This window comes from Poecilia reticulata, linkage group LG16 (assembly GCF_000633615.1).
Source record: "Poecilia reticulata strain Guanapo linkage group LG16, Guppy_female_1.0+MT, whole genome shotgun sequence".
Taxonomy (NCBI): domain Eukaryota; kingdom Metazoa; phylum Chordata; class Actinopteri; order Cyprinodontiformes; family Poeciliidae; genus Poecilia; species Poecilia reticulata.
Window position 1 is genome coordinate 23,544,526 of NC_024346.1, and position 22,715 is coordinate 23,567,240.

A 22,715-nucleotide genomic window follows, 5' to 3' on the forward strand; every position below is an offset into this window, starting at 1 on the left:
ATAATTTTTAAATCCACATTGCGCGCACCATTTCCTTCCCCATGCAACAATCAAAACAATTATCATACATGAGAACTGGAGAAGTTTTGGATTGTGGGGTCTAAGAGAGGCAATGGGGCTTAGATTATTGTTGAACTATGTATTACTGTATTTAAAAATTATCTAGACACCATGGTCGACATTCCATGTTAGTGCCACCATGCAGCCAAATATATTTTCAACATGTCAAAAAAAACAACAAAAAAAAAACAAAAAAACTGTGGTTTATATTGTGATTAAACTCTGCATGCTAAAGTATGAGATAAGATGTTTCAGGGGTATTTTCCTAAGGCAGGGTATTTTTCTAGCCCACAAAAATTCAGTAGACCAATCACCTCAAAGTGTGATTGGTCTATACAGTAGTAGCCAATTCTGGCCCTCAAGAGCTGGTAACCTGCATGCTTTAGATGGTTCAGCAGAGATGAATAAAATAAATTATTTATTTCAAGTTCATAACTCATGAGACAATTCAGTCATTAGGACACCAGCTCTTGAGAACTGGAGCTAATCACCCCTGGGTTTTGTAGTCTGATTTCAGAATACAAAGATAGTCTGAAATCAAATCATGAATAGTCACTGAAAAAAAAAAAAAAACGTACTTCTTTATTTCAGGTTTGAAGGAAAGGGAATTCAAAACAACTAGATTACCAAGAGTCCACCTCTGATTACTAATACCTTAAGTTTTTTTTGTGTGTTTTTTTTTTTTAACCAGTGAAAGTTAATCAATAGATAAAGCATTGTATGGAACCCATTTGTGTGTCTGATGTTTCATCAAGGTACAAAACGAACAGCCTGGTAAATTATTACATGGATTGAACATATTGTTTGGAAAAACATAAAATGGATGAAAAAATACAGGTAGATAATTACTGTATTAGTTTACTGGTAAAGAAAACTTTATCCACTAGAAAAACAACATTTTAAAACTCTGAGGACAGTGAATCACTTTAGCAATGAATTCATTGGAAACTCTGGTGTAGTTTGTTTGTAGCCATGGGAATTAAGCCTTTTTTGTTTCTAATGTTTTAGTTTGATCTGCAGTGTTGTTGTAGTGTGAATAAAAAGTTACTAACACACAAACAGACCAGGAAAAAAAGACAACTGGGAACTTGCTGTTCCAGAATGTTACAATTCACGCTGAAAAACAGACTGTACCCTCTGAACCTTGTACCTAAAGATAGCTCTCATTTTAGCTGCCAGATGTTGCAGGGAGTTAATAGCAGATTGCACGTGGATAAATAAAAACTTGGCAACAATAAGAAGAATTTCCAGTTCTGAAAAATGCATGTTGTGAATAATGTAAATGGCTTTAATATCCTTTTGAAGGAATTTATCAAGTAGATTGTGCTCTGAGGTAGCAACAAAGAAACTATTGCTAAGACATTAATTAGCTTCTATTTAATTGATTGTAAATAGCTGGTTTTAGTCAAAGAAGAATACAGCAGTGTCCATTATCAAACTGAATAATTTCAACTCAAATACACTGCAGATCTAGTAAAAAATTAAAATAAAAACAAAACATTTTTTGGAAAACGACAAAGCAAAAATAAAAACATAAACCTCTGCATTAATTATATTGGTGTCTAAAAAGTCATATTAATTAGGGGTGCCCCAATACAACTTTTTCACTTCTGATAAGACGACATTTACAGATTTAAGTATGACATCAGCACATAAATACTTTTACTACTTATTTTGTTATTGGAAATGTTATGAAAGGTTTGGTCAAGTGATATTACTCAAACAGAGAACAATAGTCTCCAACAACTTGAGATCAAGTGAACCATTTCTTCTTAACCAAAGGGTCTGCGTGAGGGATGGAAGTGCTGCTGGACAGAAATGCTAAGTTGGAGTAAAAGCTGGAGCAGAGTGCGTTTATCAGAAATTTTAGATGCAGGCTGAAATAAACCAATACTCACTTTTTGGCAGATATCAAACCAATTTCTGATATCAATATCAGATTGGGACAACCCAAATATTAATATTCTTTGATATAGCTATCAAAGGACATAGTGCAATTGTAATAATTTTGCTATTTTTGATTACTAAGATTTTAGTTTCCCTTGTGTGTGTTTTTATACTGTATTACATTTTGTGGGATATCTACATAGACCGTATCACATACTGATGATTGTGATAACCTTGCAGTAAGAAAAACAGGTATTTGATCCTCTCCTAATTTTCTAAGTTTGTTTACTGCTACGGAAATAAGAGTTTCTAATTTATGACTTTTTTTCTCCCAGGGTGTAGAAGAACTTCAATTTTGAATGGAGGGGCCAGTAGGGCCACATACTGTAAAATCTTGGACAAGAACCCATTTCCTCGCAGCTACAATACTTTGGATTATGGTTGGGGTCTACTAGTATAGCAAGCACCCAAAACATACAAGCAACATGACAAAACCAGCATATTCAGGTCATGCAGTGACCTATTCATTCTGCAGAATAATTCTGAGATCACTTCAAGAAACTAAACAAAAGAAAGCTTTGTGTAGTATCAGCATGCAGTATAACTTTGTGTTAAACTTCAGGGCAAAAAAGCGCACATGAATAACAACGTGCACTTAATATTGTACCAGACTTTCAATTTTTATGAGAACCTACACAAGAAATAATGTTTTAGATGCGACGTTAGCCATCGGCAAACAAGTAATGCTGTCAAGAAGTCCCCAAATAAATTCTTGATCTAACTGAATCCTGCAAAAACAGCAGCTCAGAAACTCCAGTGGATGGTTTCATGTGCAAAACATTCTCATTAAACAGGAAACTAATGCATGCAAAGCAATTTTAATCTAAAAGTGTCACAAAACATTACCTGATGTATAAACAGAAGTCATTCTACAGGAAAGCTAAATAAACAAAACAATGATATGTTGCATTATAGTGTAACCTGCACCTAAATGTCTGTAACCTTTTTGGACCAGAGACAAAGTAATACTTGTTTGAAACTTGGGAAAAAAAAGTTAATTATGAACATTTCGCGTTTCCACATACTTGTAGTCCAGATAAGAAAAATGGCAAAAGGCCACATGATTATAATAAAGCCTTTCACTGAAACACACAGACAATAGAAGTGGGTCTGCCTTGTCTCTTTCTATATAGCAGCAGTAAGGAGCGAGTTGTGCGAAAAAGTGAATGAGGAATTTCAATTTGAGATTTCTCTGGGGTGAGCTATTTATTTCTCCTGTATATCTAATGACTCTGTAGCCTTTGAAGAAGATGGAAGTTTGACGGAGTCGCAGTGTTGCGAGCACACTTTCCCCACAGGAGAAGCCAGCGTAAACCGGCTTCCCAGCTAGATGCTTCACTGGTTGCTAAGATGAGCAGAGTGTTTTTATGCAGGTGGGGGAAAGTGTACTGACTGAAGCTGTGTTAGATCACAGTGCAAAGCAGCTGGTAAACAACACATGCTCATACATGCAGACAGACACTTTTCTGGCTCAACGGACAATCTGCAATGACACAAACAATCTGATTTGGGGGGGAAAAAGAAATTATATTTTATGGGTCAAATATCCTAAAAACAGACAGGCTGAGGTTGCAATGCTTATATTACAAATACAAGCATCACCAAAGGTGATTTGTCATATATATGTCCAGTCAATTTAAGTAGTAGCCTCCATTGCCTGGATGCGTTTCACAAAAGGCCCCAAATCCTAACACCTGAATAAATGCAGTTTCATCATTCCAACATTTTTTAAGCAACATTTTTTCTTGAACGCAGAAAGTTTCAAAAGTGGCTCTAATCAGTAAATTCAATTCACAGAAATACATGATGTATCGACAGGCCATTGATAAATTAGATTAAGTCGGAACGTGTCCTTCATTGCGTCCTTCTTGTAGAGGAAAAATTAAAATCCAATTGTGGTCAAGATTCAATCATCTCTAACACCCTTAAAGCATCACACATTCTTAGTCATAAAAAAAGAGCAGCACATTCATATTCATGTGAAGACAACGCTAATCACTTAGCATAAAAAGAACGGTGCAGGCAGTGAGAGTCAGCATGGCAAGGAGTAAATACTTTATGGGTGAGCTTAGGCTCTTCATGTTTTTAAATGATAAACCTAAAAAAGCCCAAGTTTAGTAACGGTTCACTTACCTTTAAATTTTCTTAATGCAGCTACAGCAAAAGGATCAATTGCTGATTGCGAACAACAGATCACCACGTCACAGAATGGTGACCATAACAAATGTGAAAGGTCACCAGTAATGAGACATACATTAGCAATGTATGTCTCATACATACACTGTAATCCATGAAAAAGGATATGCAAAATTTGTAGACATAAAATGTCAGTAAGAAGATTAGGTGCCCTCTTGGTCATAAATGTCAGAATAAATTGTGCAATTCAATAAGAGGTTTTACTGATGTACAATTAAGTTTTATTTCATGTGGATTTTCTGTATGGTGGATAGTTTTTCAATATTCTTAGTACAATATGTTCCTCCTAGTATTTGGTTAAATGGGTGGTACATTTAACTTCATTTTATAGCAAAATTAAGTTATTGTTACCTTCAGTTGTAGATATCAAATATGACTTCAAAGAAATTTAATTTCATACTTTGATGACTTGAAATTTTAATCTGTCTGTAACAGAAGACAATTTCCTGATGTGACACTCTGTCTTCAGCACAACAATGCTCCTTTATTAATACATTTAGAGCAGTTCTTAGGAGTGTTGGGCTGAGATGTAGTTCATTTGATGAGCAGACTCGTAGCTCTGTCAGGTGTTTGCTAATTGCTGCTGCTAGTCTGAAGGGGCTAAGTCAGGGAATTGGAGTAGAGGGGTACTATGTGGGGCAGAAGCCTGGCTGGAAACAGCAGCTCCGAGGAGGAGCTTTGTGAGAGCAAGTGTTTAGGTGCTCCTGAATGATTCCCACAGTAGATTAAAGTATTTCTCAAACATGCATGAAATAATCAAAGCAACACCCCAAGTATGTTTTTGATGAAGGAATAACATTATATGTTATAAAGGTTGAAAAAGTCAATTTTATTAAATTCCTTCTCCCCTTACCCATAAAAATGTCCTTTAGTAGTAAATGTTTGTAACAAAGAACAAGCTCCACAAATCCAGGCCTTGAGGGCCGATGTCCTGCATCTTTTAGATGTGTCTATGGTTCAATATACCTAAAGATTCTCCAGAGTCCTGCTAATGACCTCATTATTAGACTCAGGTGTGTTGAAGCAGAAACACATCTAAAAGTTGCAGGACACTAGTCCTCAAGGCTGGGATTTGACCCCTGTTCCAGATGGATACTTCACTACGCCTCTATAAGAAATAATCATTTTTAACAACAGGTTTGTTTGTTGTCAAATACTCTCCTATTAAGCAATTTAAGTTACCTATTCATTTTGAATCAACAACTCTGTGGTCAAACATTTTGACAATTGAGTGTTCCCTGAGGACAATGATCCTAAACAAATGCAAACTGTTTTTGAAATAATCAAAGCTTCTGCAGCAGCCGGTCCTCAAACCTTCTGAAATACATTTTTTTCTCATCCTAAGACATCGAATAATGCCACATTATCATGTCATATTCTTAGTTTATAGGACAAACACAAGGACTGATGGTGACTAAAACATAATTTTAAAGAGGAGTGGGACTTGTAGGAATTTATGCTGCAATCTGGATAATGTACTGCCACACTAGACGATTAAAGAATGAGCGATATGCCTAAAAAGCTGAGCTGTGCAGAACATGGGATGGGTTTATCATTAGCATATTAGAGCGTTGGCTCAATCCTTAATCTGACTCCCACATCAAAATAACGACACAACTCAGATAAAATGTCAGCAGAATAAACAGGAGCATTTCAAACTGCATACTGGTATTTTTTAACCTTAAAAATTGGCTTGTAATATTTTTAAAGGTTTTTAAAAAATAAAAGGTAGACAGATAGTACAAAATGCATCATGGTGAGAGAATGTTCAAATAGACAAATGGCTTCGTTAAAGGTCTTAGAGTGGTAAAGTCTGTGGTAGGCGAAGAAAGGAGAAGGTACTAAATAGAGGGAGGGAGAGTGATTGAGACGAGGAGATATGTTTATAAACAGTCATTAGCAGTCAAGTCTTACTAATGACCTCATCATTTGAGTCAGGTGTGTTGAAGCAGAGACATCTAAAAGTTGCAGGATACCAGTCACTGAGGCCTGAATTTGAAGACTTCTGATATAGCAGTAAGATGCTGACGGCAAAGAAATAGGCAGAAGAACAACGAAGACGATAGATTCAATTAGAACAACATAAACAGGAAATAATAAATACAAACACTGATGGGGGAGTAAACAATTGCATCACAGGTCTGTGATCACAGAGAGCGATAGTTTATTTTTAGAAAGTTCTCCACAGCTTTGCTTCTACACCGATATCTTGGTACATCAATTAGCTCCACTAATTCCCATTGCCATCTGCTTTGCAATATTAACTGCACCTCTGGAGTAGCAAATGAGGTTCAGAGATTTTAGGGGAAGGGATGTTGATTTAGAAAATATGAGAATGATTTGCCTAATTGAAGCACCTAACTGTTCCATAACTCAAGAGCAAAGTCTCAGAGATAATCAGTTAGATTAAGTGTGATCACACCTTTCTCTCTCAGGAATAGGTGGTCTATTTTCCCCATATTGATGGATTCTCCCTTTAAACGAAGAGCCATTTATGCAGAGCTGCCTATTTCATGTAAAAGGCTGTCTTTTTTCTTACGGTAGGAGTCAAAGAACAGAAATGATGCTGTTCTTACCTTCATAAGCCACCTTAAATCCATGAGCGCTTACTGCAAAGTCACTGGTAAGCCTCAATGAAAAAATGGAATCAGAACTGGTAACAGGCGGAGGGATGGTAAATCCTGTTAACCTGCAGACAAGAGAAGGAGATCTCAGTTCTGAATGTTTGAGTTCAGACACAATATAAGCACATCAACTATCAATACATATTGATGAAATTGTGCTTTATTCCTTATTCCTAATGAACTGTTAGATTGATCAAATACATTGCATAATATTCCATAAAACTTTCTTTGCAGACACCATACCAGCTAGAACACATAATCCCATTTTCAAACATGGTGGTGGCAGCATCATGCACAGGGGATGATTTATATCAACAGGTACAGGGAAGTTGGTTGGTGCATGGAGCTATAAGGCAGTTTTTAAAATGGCAGCATAAAAAAAAACAGTCTGAGGTACAACAAATTCACAAAACATGCAACCAGAAGTACAATTGAACTACTAAGATCAAGGGACATTCATGTCCTAGAATGGTCAAGCAAAAGACAAGCAAGAATTGCACGCTGCATAAAAACACACAATCCAATTTGACTGAGCTTGAGCTATTTAGCAGAAAAGACATATCAACCTGTAGATTTCCAAACGTGGCAGAGACGCTCTCGAATTGCTGTAAAGGTGGTTCTAAAAAGTATTCATTCAGGTTTGCTGAGTACAGCTGCATACCACACCTCATTTCTTTTACAAGCAACTCTATTTTCTATTTGTAACAATCATTGCAACATGTTTGAAAGCTTAATAAGCAAATTCCTAATGCACCATTTGCCTTTTACACTTTAGGAAGAAAGTTACGCAAAAAATACATCTACAAACCTTTCATAACAAATAATGGCATTGTTCAATCTAAAGAAAGAAAAAAACTTTCAGAACTGAGATGAAGTGTAACAATCAGTAATAAACCAGAGTACTATTCTATCAAAACCCAAGTAGGGAACCCTCCCCTATTGTCGAAGATGTTTCAGGGCTCACAGCTATATTGTAACAGTCTGATTCATTGCTGCATTTCAAATTAGGTGCAGATCCAAACAAATCCATTTGCTTTCATGACATCGTAAAAGAGATGTGTAGTTGACCATTTCTCAGCAGAAGCTGCTGATGTTCTATCGACCTTTCACAGCAGCGAGCCGGGCTGCAAAACATGAAGTCAAACTTGTGTGCAGTAGTTGCCTCATGTTCCATTACCTCTTATTGCTGGTTTTGAACCCATTTGAAACTGAATCTCAACTTGACAATAAGCCAGGTAAATAATGTCTGTAGCTTGCCAAACTTTGAAAAAAGGAACCCTCACAGTGACAGCAAAGGAGAGGGGGCTGTATTTACAGCTTCAATAGAGTTTCCAATTACAGCACAGTGAACTGTGCAGTAAATAATTACCCTTTTTGCAGGTACTCGCAGCATGTCCAGACACTACCAGCAGTAAGCAGTGATGCAATTTTAAACACAGGAAACATAACTTAAGTGTGACCTTGTAAGACGTGCGATCACTCTAAAGACTATTGTACTCAATTTATGAGGAACTTTGGCTTAAATTAAAAGTGAAGGGAAGCTTGGGGTCTACAAGAGTCATTGTTTGTGCACATGATAAACAGCAAAGGAAAGAGGCAGGACACCATTTATTTGACACTTTGTATACCTTTACTGCCTAAGGTTTCTGACTAATCGCATCCGTTTTAACCGTTTAAAAACTGGTCACATGCTAAACGAAATATGTTTTACTTTGCAGGCTCCACACACTTACATCAAGCTGAAAAAATTTAATCAAACTTAGCATTAACTTAAAGGGAGGATCTTGACATATAAATTAAAACATTAACAATTTTAGTCTCACGCTGCAGATATGTAGATATTGCTAGTGTGCAAAAAAAATTGACTTTATGAAGAAAAATGTTATGAACCAATGTACAAGTTCACTCTGACCTTGGTTCAGAACTACCAAAGTAACATTTATAAGCCGCATCATATACCAGAGAGCCTGTCTTTAGTTACAAAATTCACTGCTGTGTCTGCAGGGGGTGAAAAAGAGTAGGAGGAACCCACGGTACTTTTTTCAAGTTCAAGTAATGTATTTTCAAAGAATAACAGTTTGATGTGAAGCTTGGAAGTCTTTAAAATTACCCCTTTTCCCAAAGTTTGAAGAGGAGGATCCATGGGGGGACTAATTACTGGCTGAGAAAAACAGAACAGAATAGGACAATCAGGTTGTGTGGCGTCTGCTCACACACTGATGGGCCAAAGGCACCCACTAGCTCGAGTGCATTGCAGATTGAGGCAGAAATAAAAGCCCTTACCTGCAATAGTAAAAGAAAAGAGAAAAAATATGAACAACTAACAAACCTGTTATCACTTTTAAAAAGCTGCTTTGTGCATTATCTGTGAGTGAACTGAAAATGAAGATAAAATGTGCAGAATAGGAAAAAGATGTGCTGCTATGGCAACATGTGATACAGAAGAGGAAGGACAAGATAGAACAGATGCTGAGCTGTAGCAACATACAGTAAACATTTGGTTTGATGAACAAGATCACAGCTCTTCAGGATCCAAAATTCAGACAACTGTAAAATAAATTAAAAAATACATAAAAATATGTGGTGAAGTGACTAATAGACGAGGACAAAAAAAGAAATGGCAAAAAATAAAACTGGTCCTGAAAGTGAAATAAAGAAGATTCCATCTTGCAAAAAATGCATGTATGCTTGTGGATTTGTATAGATATGGACAGATGTCCACCTTAAAAAACATAATTAGAGAATTTTAATTTGACAGGTGGATATTTTTTAAATCAAGGCCCACCCCTCCATCTAAGCATGGGTCTAACATAAAACAAGCAAAAAAAAAACTCAAAAGGAACTCATACCAACTACAGCCTGTTGCTTTGGCAACAAGATCATCAGGTGAATAGATGGAAAATGTCAAACAATTAAACACCAATGGATTCCTTGTCTTTTCGAACCTAAGAGCCCATGATTTAAATATTCAAAAAAAGTGTGCACAAAAATGACACTCGAGTTTGAGAATCAACAAAAATATGTTAAATTAGGCTGTAGTTTTAGCTTGAGGTCAAAATAAAGATATTTATTTCTATCATTTAAATGAAGCAGAATTTTAAAGCAACTGAGGAAGCATATCAAAATGTGAGCAGTAGGTTTTATGACCAGGATTGGCTGAAATGAAATGAAATAAAATAAAAGGATATGCTGAAAAATTGGCTGGTCTTTAATTTTAACTCAAGCAATCAGTGGCCATCTAGTCAGAAACTCAAAAGTCAAGTCTTGTTTTGCAGTAATAAGAACACTCTTCGGTGCAAAAGTTATAACAGAGAAGATGACTATTTTAAGAATAAAGACATTTAAAGATGAAATCAGAAAAGCCTCAAAGGCTTAGGAACCTTATGAAAAGGAAACATTGTTTTCACTGGAGGGCTCAGCAGCTTCTCAGTTGCTCAGTTTTATCACTTCAAACTTCAGCCTCTGTGAGTCACGAAACACGTTTAATTGGAAAATGTTGGAAGCTTTTGGAAAATCTCAGAGTTGTACACACTGTGGAGACTGCTGTTTGCCACACTAATTGTGCTAATTGTTAATTAGCATAACAATTAGCAATTCATTAATTCTAAACTTTTCAGAACAAAGGCTTATTCACTCTATTTACATAATGAGTTAAATTGCCGCATACCAGTAAATCTGAACCATTCTCTCTTTGATAGCATTTTTTTATTTTGAATTAATTTTGGAGAACATCAATTAAATATTTAGCTTCATGTTACACTTTTAGTTTGAGCCTTGCAAAAAATGATTTGCTCAGGAGTCAAAATTTGTCTTTTAAACTTGATGCTGTTTCTGTTGTCCATTGGGTTTTGACTGACAGCTTTTCCAATCCTCAGATGATTGTACTGTAATTGTGTAATTTCAGTGATCCAGAGAGAGCTATGTAGCCTTTATCAATTTCAATTTTAGCAGAAGATAGAAAAATTATTTTGGAGGTTGATAATAGTAGTCCTAAAGGTAAAAGTCTAATAGGATAAAATTGGTGTCAACAGGTCCAAGAAATTGAAATCGGCCACAAAACTGAAATATTTTGGATCATATTTTTAACTTCTTACGGTAGTCGTAATTTAACATTTTCAGCTGACAAAGATTTGCAGCTAATTTTGAAATTATTCTCGTTTATTTGAATATGATATGAAATGACTAGAAGCTAACTTCTTTGGGAACCTTTTAAATTTAAGAGCTTTGTTGGCAGTGAGGCAATATTTTCAACATATGAAAAAAAATGATCTAGTTTAAATTTGAGCAAAGTATCCTACTGTATCTTCCTGTGGTTTTATTTACATTATAATACTGTGTTTGTTAGCACTTTAGAATTTGTTTAAAATATAAAGTAGGCAGCTGTCATTAGGTGTTTGTCAGAGAATAGTAACCTTTTTATGCTTCGACATGTTGTAAAAGCAGCTTCAACAGAAGCCACACAAGGTCAGAACCACACAAGCAAAAACATCTTTCATAAAAGTAAAAACTCAGAAAAGCACTTTTTACTTTATGGAAAAATACATAACTCAGAGAGTTACACTTGTATTTTAACAAGTGTAACTTAGAGAGAGAAAGATAAAACAGAGAGAGAGAGCAGGTGTCATGCATCTGTATTGGTTTCCAAACCAACCAGAAATGTCAATGCGGGTTTAGAGACACCAGCTGCCTGAGCAGCTACATCGTCCCCTGCTTATGAATCACAGCAAAAACAGTGGCAAAAGAATGAGTGTATGTGCCTGGGAACAGAGGGCCAATAATTGGCTGGACAGATGCAGCCTTTGCTTCCACCTGAACACACTACATCAGCCCTAAAGGCAGCTGTCACACATTCCCGCCACCTGATTAGTGTGTCAGGGAAGGAGTGTGCCATAGAGGAACAGAAGAGGGAGACGGAAATGATGTAGCTCAATTTGTCTAACTCTGTGTCTGTCTTTCTCCATCTGTCTCTCGTTCCATGTTGCATTAGCTCTGTAGCTCTGAATCACTTTGTTTCCCATTTCAAGGAATCATTTATTATCTCAAATGTTCTTTTTGGGATTCATTTTGTCCATGCTTCTTTTAGACGTATTTTTTGAATTATCGAGTCTCAGCAACAACATGCTGTCACCTGTGCGACAGAAAAATTGCTATGGTCGGTATTGCTAACGGTAATTTGGTAACCAGCTAAATTATAGTGCTTGCCTTTGGTTTGTTGTTAGAAACATGAAATGAGAATACAAAGCTTATCTGTTACTAAGGTGAATAATGACCCACACAATAGCCTCAAGCTAAGGATAAAATAGCACATTATAGAAAACCCAACAGCAATTAGAAGTTTATAAGCCTCAAACGTTGCAGCATTTTTCCTGAATCCTGAATGAATTGTAATAAATCATAATCTTCTCACTTTCTCTCCCTCATTTCAAAAAGCGTTTTACATCAGTGCTTTCTCTAAATGCCTTTTTAAATACCTTACTGATACTAAATTGTTCACTTTGGGTCTTTTTCACTCAGTAACACCCTCTGCTCTGAGGAGTGTCATTATCTGTGCAGCATGATAGTGTTTTAGTTTACTGATTGGAAAAAGAAAAAAAAAGAAAGAAAAAATCAGTCAACCATTCCGGTCAACAACCTATTTCCTGTGGCATATTTACTTTAGTGGCATTTTCACCTAATTTGAAATGTTACCTTTTTAGACTCTCAAGGGAGTCTATAACTCAATGTTGACGTGTTGTAGAACATGGATCAGTTTGGGAACACTAAGCATAAAAAAATAGAGAAAAAAAGTTGTCAAATATTTATATTGTCCAAATAAGTCAGTGGAAAATATTGATAATTTTTGTCATTAACTACATAATTAGAAGATGCTGATGATAAAAACAGCAGCTGCTCTTTAAAACTGGTCTAATAAAGCAGCAGTTCCTATATAAGCCGAGGAATGGACCCGCAGTCCATTTCAGGGACAAGCTCTAAAATGAGCAGCAAAAACTTACAAGTAAGTGGAGTTAAAACATTAAAAATTGTTAGCAAAAGCTTATTTCTGTTAAAATAAAGTTACGTTGATTGTATGCAAGTCTGGTTAAAGCTGCAGTATGTAACTTGTAAAGAAAAGATGTGTTTTACACATCTGTTAAAACTTCTACTATATCATGACAGTATAAAGTGAGAGAGAAAATTAGTAAGAAAAAAAAAGAATTAGCTCCTCATACTTTTCACTATGAGGAGCATAGTGCAAATGACTGTGCAAAGGACTCTGGTCATTTGCACAAATGCAATGCTCCATTAGAAACAACCAATCAAAGCCAGGAGGAAGGCTCTAGTGCTGTCAATCCAACTTATCATAGTAAGTAAGTTGTTTCTCCACCAATAGAACATTGAGCAGCACATACATGAGACTGATTGGTTATTTTTCACAGAGTGGTGCATTTATGCAGACAGCAATTATACCATTAGGAGGAGGAGGAGGAGCTCAATCTTCTCTCAAATTATCTCTTTCATGCTGTCACAACATGGTGACAGTTAATATATAAAATCCAATTTTTGCAATACTGAAATACTGCAACTTTAATAAATGCATGTAAGCACAATGATGAAAGAATCTCCAATTAAGAAATTTTTGCATGATAATATGAATGGGCAGCTAAATTGCAATGTAAAACTGAAATGTTTGTCTAAACATATGATTCAATACAAGTTTGTCGCCTGAAAAACAGCAGTGGAAAGGCTATTATAATGAGAACACAGTCAGAGCTTGGAAACAATGAAATGAAAGACATCATTACCCAAACTATTTCCACTCCACTATCCTCAGCATATAATTTTGACAGAATAATAAGCGATTCAACCAGACGTTCTCAGGCATGAGGGATTTAGCTAAATGTAAACGCATCACATAGTCAGGGGGGTGGTGGAAATGTCTCAGAGCAAAGAGAATACACAGATCAATAGAGAAACACACCAATCAAGTAGATCATGGTGATGTCCAAATCATTGGAAAAAGAAAGCATGATAGCTGCTTTTGTCATGTTCCCTTCTGAATTTCAACCTTAATTGATTAATTAAAGCAATAAATAAATTAAAAGGAATCTTTAATCTTGACCAAGGTTTCTATTTATGCTAACCTGAAAGGGCAAGCGGAAGACCAGAAGAGCATGCTTTCTTTATGTACAATTCGTTATTCTTTTTATTCAAAACAATGTGGAAACTGCATTCAACATACATGGCAAAGTAAAGAAAAAGCAAACAATGTAAGATGCTAAACAACATTGGCAAAAGTAGACAATTATGTCTATACCCTCTTTGGCTGTACTCTGGTTAATTGTAGTAATTTCCCTTGCATTCTTCATAATAAAAATCTTGAAATACCCAGTCTGCTCAGAAAATTCCCAACAATCATTTGTGATCACCGATTAATATTCAGAAACTGTGCAGCACACAGGAGTGATATTTTCAGAGCTTCAGGTGGGATTTACTGGTGCCACCTGGGAATATTTAAAGACGTGACTGTTTATGAATGGAGTCATAAACAGCGTTTTGAGATCCAATTTCACAACACTGACAACAGGGATGAAAATTTAATTTTCTACCACCCTCTATGGAGGCTGGTATGTCATTCTCAAGCTACCATTTGATCCAAACACCTTTGTGTTGTCTAGGTTACCAAAGAAAATAAATAAGCAGGATGAATTCAAGACTTAAATGTTTTCTGCCAGATAGTTTTTGCAATTTAGGAAAAAAAACAGTAGTATGCATGTTATTGGAAGATTAAAACAACATTCAGAGCAGTGTTCAAGGATATGAACATAACCTCATGAAAAGTCACATATTTCATTTGTATTACAAAGCAATCTTAATCATATCACAAATATTTTCTTGTGTTCATAGAAAATAGAGAAGGGTTAAAATGATTGTTAGAAAGTTGACTAAACAGATTAGTTAACTACTATTAGTTGCCACGCTACTTCTTAATAACTATTGCTACAGCAGTGCACAATGCTCAGGTTTCTCTCTCAGCTGTTGGACTCAAGCAGTGGCCAGAATAGTTGCCACATTGGCTCAAAATGGCAGCGACTGACATTTACCACCCCCGACTGGTGATTACATTAAAATAAGAAAATGTGGACAGTTTTTGTCTTTGTCAACGGGAATATTAAAAACCAAAACATAAGTGTGCAGTTTCAACATCTGTTTGCTGGTGCTTTATGAGTGTACCTCCTGATGAGAACAGTTCTTTGCATTGGCCTAGCAAACGTTTTGTGCCTATAGAACAAGATTCACTCAGTGCTTCCACCAGTGGAAGACATAAAAAAAAGTAGTGATTAGTTTTTACCGAACCAGCTTGATGGAAAAGCTCCCAAAATATGTTTCCATCGCTGGGACTTTTTTTTCTAGTTTTTGTTAGGGGGCTAATTAATTGCTAACAGTAGGGGTTGTAACAGCAATCATGAAATTATCCCTTTCAGGCAGGAAATAAACAGTCCCACATTTACATGCAATGCAATACAGAAAATGTAACACTGTAACAGAGAAGGATGCGGCAGCCTAAACGATGTTTTGATCACAAAACCATAGTTTCAGCAAATCAATATCTTTTTTAAAATAAGTGAATTGTCTATGTAGTTACAGCCTTTATTTATATTTTATCTATCAAGAGGTATTTTTTTAAAATACATTTACACAATCGCCTTTGGGGAAAAAAATGTAGTTCTACAGTCCATTTCATATAACCTCAGATTAATTTGAAAGTCTGAGGAATATTTTATTTGGCACAAAACTAGTTTCTGCTTTTCAACGTATATGACGAGCATCTGTCCCTCTTGTGTGAAATAGCTTTTTTATCCCTTGAAATTAGGTTGTAAATTTTACATGGTTCAATTTTTTAAAAGTCAGTACTGAAGGAAATTGCTTTTTGTTGTTTTCTTTTCCTTTTAAAAAATAAAGCTTAAATTGCAAGAGCAAGTTTTTGGTCCCAGAAAATATTACTGAGTAATAAAAAAACATGACAAAACAAAATAACTGAAGAGAGTAATATTATCAGGACGTGCTTCGGTTTGTTGGAAACTGAACGACACAGAATAATTAGCTAATTAGGACCAGGTGTGCAAGGAGCAACATAAGGCGAAAACTATATGCAAAATGACGAGAAGCAGGGCGGGATATTCATTTAAAATAATAAACTAGCACCAGTAAGCTGGTATCCTAATAAAAAACCCAATACAAAGAAGATTTTAAAAATAAATAAATAAAAAAGGAAGGAAGGGGGGAAGAATGGAAAACAGACCTCACAAAGATTAACACAGCAAGAGGGGCTGGAAAAGGGATTAATTCTGAAGCCTAATTTCAACAAAGAAACATTAAAGCACAACAAGAAGTAAATAAATAAATTATTGTCGTTATCAAAGAATGGGTCTCCTACCGTCTCTGTGGATCTCTTGTATAAAATGTAATATTGAAAAATGATGCTGTGATGCATTTAGGGAAACTGCGGAATTCTCCAGTTTTCTTCTTCTTCTTGTCATTTTGGGCAGACTGTGCACCAATAGCGCACAGTCTGCTGCCATTCACTGACACAGATGGCTTACTACACAACTTTAATCAAAGTATTAAATTAAGGTTTGTATCAAAAACAATCTTCATATACTCTTCTTGCTGGTGTAATGTAAGTAAGGTTTTAATTAACACTAGATTAAATCCCAGATTGAATATAATTAAAAAGAGGATTCTTTAATGTACATTGTAGTGTTTTTACTATTACCTTTGATTACAACAGAAAAACTGAAAAAAATATAGATACACATATAGTGATTTATTCAGATTGTATTTTAACTGCGGTGCCAGTTTTGCTAAATTGCCAGGAATTGTCTTAAACTGCGCATTTTAAAAATGAAAAACTTATAAGTAGTTAAAAATAGGCTATTCTGTTTTCCTTTGCAAAAACACAAATCTTAGTTCAGAGTTTGTGTAAACTAATTTGTTTCTGTACATTTGACAGAAGAAAATGAAAAGCTCTCACTATAACTGCTAGGAGATTTTTGAGTTTGAGGACCCTCGACTTTTATGGACCATAGTTTGACCAGTTGTTAGTTTGGTAGTGTGATATCTGCTACGTCTTGCTCGCCCACATGTACTAGAGAATATTACAAAAATCCTATGTAGTGGTTGATTTCAGTACAAAGAGTCGTGTATTATAGAAATCATTTTGTATATTTCAGACTACAGACGCTAGATGTCAGATTTATTGAGCTAAATCTAACTGTTGACAACTCTTTTTGTAAGCCTGTCCTTCAGAAAATATTATGCAACACAGTAGAACAATCTCTTCAAAACCTGAAGTGATTCATCCCCTACAGTAAAGCATCAACAGTGATTCAACTCTTGAGTTGTTCCAGTTTGTTGCCACTCTTTACTATATGTCCTTCTTTGTAGTAACATGTGACCTCAGCCCACTTCCACTGCAGTAGAGTTAAGAACGAGATAAGAGACAGAATAAAAATTATGAAGCACTGTTGGAATTTTAATTTTTAACATTTTAGTTCAATTTTAGTTCACTACATGAACTCTGACTACTGGCAGGTTTAAAATATATTCTTCCACATTTCTCTATCAACTTTGATTATTTTAACGTAACTGATCTAAGTGTAATACATTGAGACGTTGGCAACCAGGAGGCAAAATGTGAAAAGTTAAAAGGAGATAAATATTTGCATTAACTACTTATTTTCTTTTTACTTTTTTTTATAAGTCAACAGTTATTAAATTTGAAGAACTGCAATTTTTAAATGTTAAATAAAATGTCCTTTGCCATCTCACATCAAAACATTGAACAGATATGAATCTCATATCATTAAGATCTTTCGCCTTGAAGTTTGTTTGTCCACAAGTTGTTGTTGTTGTTGTTGTTGTTTTGTTGTTGTTGTTGTTGTTGTTTTTGTTGGCTTCATCTGGTAAACCCATCCAAAACCCACTGACTGCTTGACTGGGTTCCGACATAACAGAACAGGGTACTGTGACCACAAAATCTTAGCTCATTAATTAGTTGGATCAAAAATAAATGTATATGTTTTTACTGTTTTAACAATTAAATGTTGATATAAAAACAATTTTAAAAAATCCAGATTTCAATCTGCACATCAAGGTCTTTTTTTTCCCCTATCATCCAATTCAAGTTTTGCTTTGCTGTATCCTCACAGAAACACACACAGTATCTTTAAGACAAATATTAAAAAGGCACCTTGACAATGCAATGACCCAGAAAACCCCACTTCACTTAAATGTCAGGCCTTTGTATGAATCCAGAAAGCACACTGAGTAAACAGTTGTTTGCCTATCCGGTAACCAAAGCAAAGTAATAACAGGGTTTTTTTTGTGTTTGATGTTCACATTTCTCTCCACCTTTGTCTCCTCCTGTGAAGTATTAGCACAAAGGATGGTAGCAACAGAGTTTGACCCATCCATCACTGAAACTAAACCGGCATGCTCATTCAAAAATAATGCAGAGGCTGGGAGTGTAAGTGTCCTGGTTGATAGGACTCAGCTTTGGAATCAAAAGACGTGACTTTTAAAAGTGGGCTTCATGAAAGAGACGCCTCTGGCTTTTATTCACGCTATTGTTCAAGTTCCATTTGCCACACACACCACCTAAGACCATCAAAGCAATATCCAAATACTCAAGTCAATACGCTACATTTTAAGGACTGTTTCGGTACACCAGGTTGAATGATATAAAATAAAAGATAAACTGTTCATCTCGCAAGTAAGATTCCAATGAAGGTCTTCACTTTTTTTTTTTTTTAAGGAGGCAGCTCCATCTACGCCAGACTGTGTCGGAGAAGGGCTGACGCACAATACTCGTCTCACTGAGCACGCCTGACTTGCCTGACACCTCCCTGACAAGAATAAACAGTCTCTGTCATGTGTACATTAAGGTTGACCTTTCCGTCAGAAGTGATCACTGAAGACTTTTCTTCCTCACATCTCTCCCATTCCTGCCTCCCAGCCTTTAAATGCAGCCTTCAAGGTGTTTGACTTCAGGGCCGCCTTCTTACCTCGTTCTGAAGTTAGTCGGCTGCGGATGGCCGTCATACAAAGATAAAAAGTCATATTCCTCCTCCACGGCGAAAGATTGAAAAACTATATGAATCCTGTTCTCCTTCTCGGCGACAATCACCCAGGTACAGTTCGCTCCATTTGGATATCCATAAGGAAATCCGGGGCTTTCTATAGTCCCATTCCACCCCTTTAATGTGCCTCCACAAGTATGGATAAAACCTGCAGAGAAAGAGACCAGAAATCAGGTTAGAACTGAATTCATAATAACAAAAGGATGTAAACATGAGAAAATATGCACTTCGTTTTAATAAACCTAGCAGGCAATAAAAAAAACCCAAAAAAGGCAAAAATTAACATTCATGTGTGGCTGCACTGCTAAACAAGGTTTTATTCAGAAGATTGCCTACACCCTGTAAAGTTCAGGTGCAATATTTCTTCAACCAAGAACAAATTATTCGGAAAATCCACATTGCTCTCAGCTGGCAGAAGCTGTGAAGAGAAGCTGGCAACCAGCTAATGGTGTGCCAAGTTTTGTGTTTTCACTCTCGTTCTCTGCTCTCCCTTCAAATTAAAAAAGAAATAAGACGGAACACCTGCTGCTGCGATAATGTGAAGAAGATGCATAATTGTAGATGAGAATTTTTTTTTATGTACTTTATTAAACAAAAAGCTTGAGATACATTATTACAGCTCATTTTTCTGCCAAATGTCAGAAAGCTCCAGAGAACAGCAACAGGCCGGGCCATTCACAATTTGCTTCCAGAAGCTGTTAACAGTTCGCCTACAAGACACAGAGCTGCTTTGCACCTTAATGCACTAGCTTGCTGAAAATCAATACCCTCATACGTATTAGGATGGACATTATGCAATCACTGTCAAACTATACTAATCTGAGTGCTTGGCTTACCAGTGGGGTGATGATGGATATGTGCATATGTGCTAAGCAACCCAAATGCATGAAAAAGTATCTCCATGTTGCCTCTATGGAATTTGTTTATAATTGTATCCCAATACAGCCAACACGCTTCAAAGTATTTAGTGGGATTGTATGCAATACAAAACAAGTTGTGAAGTGAAAGAAAAAAAAAAACTTTTTAAAAATGTTTTGCAAAAAAAAAACATTAGAGAATATTGGTATGCTTTTGTATTTAAGTAAAACCAGTTTTCACTATTATTATAGCAGCAATTTTTTTGTGTGCATGTCTTTACCATCTAACATGGCAGATAGATCTTGGTCTATCTCACAGAAAAACCTGGAAGTAAAACTGATTTTCCTCCAGGTTTCTCTTTAACAGCTTCCCTGCTGCTGTTAAAGAGAAGCATTATCACAGCAGGACGTTACTACCAACATGTCCCTCTTTTGGAATGTTGTGCTAAGAGTAATGTTCAGAGTACAATTTTATTTTATTTATTTTTATTACACAGCATTTTACTAGGATGCCAGTAAGTTCAGTTTCAGCTTAATCTCACCAAAGCACCTTCTTTGATGTCCCTTATATCGCTTTTTGCAAACTCCGTACAGGATGTTTATAGAGATTTCTGTCTTCACTGGCTTATCTCTTACTGTAGTTATGCAGTAAACAGATTCTTGCTACCGAGCTGTGAGTTTCTTCAGCTTTTCAAGAGTTACCACGAGCCTCTTGGTAATGCCACTTCTCCATTTTCAGATGAATTGAACAGTGGTGCCAAAATGTTCAAAGTTTGGAATGTTGCCATTTAACCTAACCCTGCTTCAAATTTGTCCACAAATGTGTCTCTTCTTATTTCTGTGTAGTGTTTCCCTGGGTTTTCATGATTCTGTTTGTTCACTGATGTTCTCTTTGAAGAACAGCTGCCTTTTCTTTTTCTTTTTTTTTTACAATGACTAACAGTGACTTCAAAGGTTACTGATTGGGTGATTTCTGAAGCAATTGATTGCACTTCATTTATCTTGGAGATATTAGAGAATAACATGCAAAAAGCTAATGTATGTCACACTTTTTGTTTTTATTTGCAAAAAAAAAAGCATATACCTTTACTCTTCCACTTCACAATTATGCATTATTTCTGCATTATTCTGTCACATAAAATCCCAATGGAAGCCTGTGGGCCTGATCTACAAAAGGTTTGCACATACAAAACTGGAGCAAACTTGATGGCAGTGAAACCATATAATCAGAAAGTACAAAATACTCAGAGGAGGATATGCAAATACATCGACTTGCCACCTGCAATGCCATTTATCAAACCAGAATCAGATTGTGGGTGCGCTGTTTTTGTGTCTCTGTTAATCACATCTGAAAAACAGGTGCAAACTGTCTGCACACACAGTGGCGAGCAGGAGGCATAGATGCAATGACAGAAGACATATCTTGTCAAATATTTGGATCATTTAAAGAATATGAAATAAAAAATAATAACCCACATCTTTACCCTCCAATTTTCCTTTGCAGGGTCGTATGAAGCTCATTATGGCCTTAACTTGGCTGGTTATGTTTGGGTCAAGGATCCTTCTAATATCCCTTATTTCTAACCCTTATTCTAAAGGGTGTGTGGAGATTTTTAAATTGATATTTAAATGTTCTTATTGTGGTGTTGCACCTTGTTGCATAACTAATTTAAATTAAATTCATTATTATTATAATGTGCATCCAGCATAACGACTTTCTTCTTCACCTTTCTTTTACGGTCACTCCGCTCTCCAGCACCATCACTTTTGCACGTGTAATTAACTACACTGGCAATTTTTGAAGATCATGTGCAACACACTCACTTACCGCATGCACTTTTTTTTGTTTTTTGTTTCTTGCTCACTTATTAAAGGTCCCTTATTTGGAATCGTTGCAGATCAAGCTGATTGACGTTTGTGGTTGTAAATTGACTAAGTGTGGAAAAGTTGTGAATACTTTTGGCAGGCAGTGTATGTAATTCTGCTCTCACAAAAATCGTACTTCCCTTCACACGTCCACATCCATTATACTCGCATATTAAAGCAAACAATACACTGACATGCTCCCGTACACACTGCGTCACAGTGCAAAAACTGTGCCCTGTGTTTTTATCTTAGTCTATCTTGCATGTTGTCTAATGAAATCCAAACTTAATTAAGATGCATGGCTTCGCCTGCACAATTTACTCCTTGTGTAATTAGCTTTTCACACTTGGTAGGTAAAGGATGTTTTGCATAGAGTTGGCCAAACACACACACTTACTGGAGTATTGGTGTGGGGGTGGGGGAATATAGATCACTTGGCAGCTATTTAACTAAAATGGCCTCTAACTTCACAGATGGCAGCAATTTTTCATTTTACAAACTGATAAAAATGTTGAATTTTTAAATCTGAGATGAGCAGTGCTTTGTCTTTTACCAAAATGTTCAGCTTCCAGCCTGTCAACAGTTGTTTTTTACGTACGAAAACAAGCAAAATAAAACTGCATTTTACTGTTCAAATTTAACTCACAGGATTCACAGAATGTTGGAACCTCAGCAAACTATGCAGTGTAGACCTCCATCTGTTATTTTGATAATTACTACTTCCCCTGACCACTTTGGTGTATTCCACTCATACATTTCATCTTCCATATAGTGTAATAAACATTGGGCACACATTGTGATTTTTTTTTTAGGACACACTGCTGCTAAAGACATAAAAAAAAATCCCATGTCTGAGCTCTGATTTGTTCCACTCCAAAGAGCAAACAGGCTAATCATGGCAAATTTTGCTCTTCTGACGTAAAACCTACAGGGCCAACAAGAACCAACCTGTTCTGTGTTGCCGTGGTTTCCCTCCCTCTAAAAGTGCTCTCAAACATTTTGCACCTCCAGAAGACAACTCATGAATCATCATATACATATATATA

General features: G+C 36.0%; 1 protein-coding gene across 4 annotated transcripts in view; it reads right to left on the reverse strand.

Annotated features, from left to right (window-relative positions):
* Positions 1-22,715, reverse strand: part of LOC103478352 (CUB and sushi domain-containing protein 3-like) — a 244,833-nt gene that overhangs the window by 200,038 nt on the left and 22,080 nt on the right. For all 4 annotated transcript variants that reach the window (XM_017309426.1, XM_008432116.2, XM_008432118.2 and 1 more), the window contains exons 2-3: positions 18,872-19,094; positions 6,780-6,892 (exon numbers count right to left, since the gene is read on the reverse strand). In XM_017309426.1, the coding sequence (XP_017164915.1) occupies positions 6,780-6,892; positions 18,872-19,094 (336 nt within the window). The remainder of the gene's footprint in view (positions 1-6,779; positions 6,893-18,871; positions 19,095-22,715) is intronic.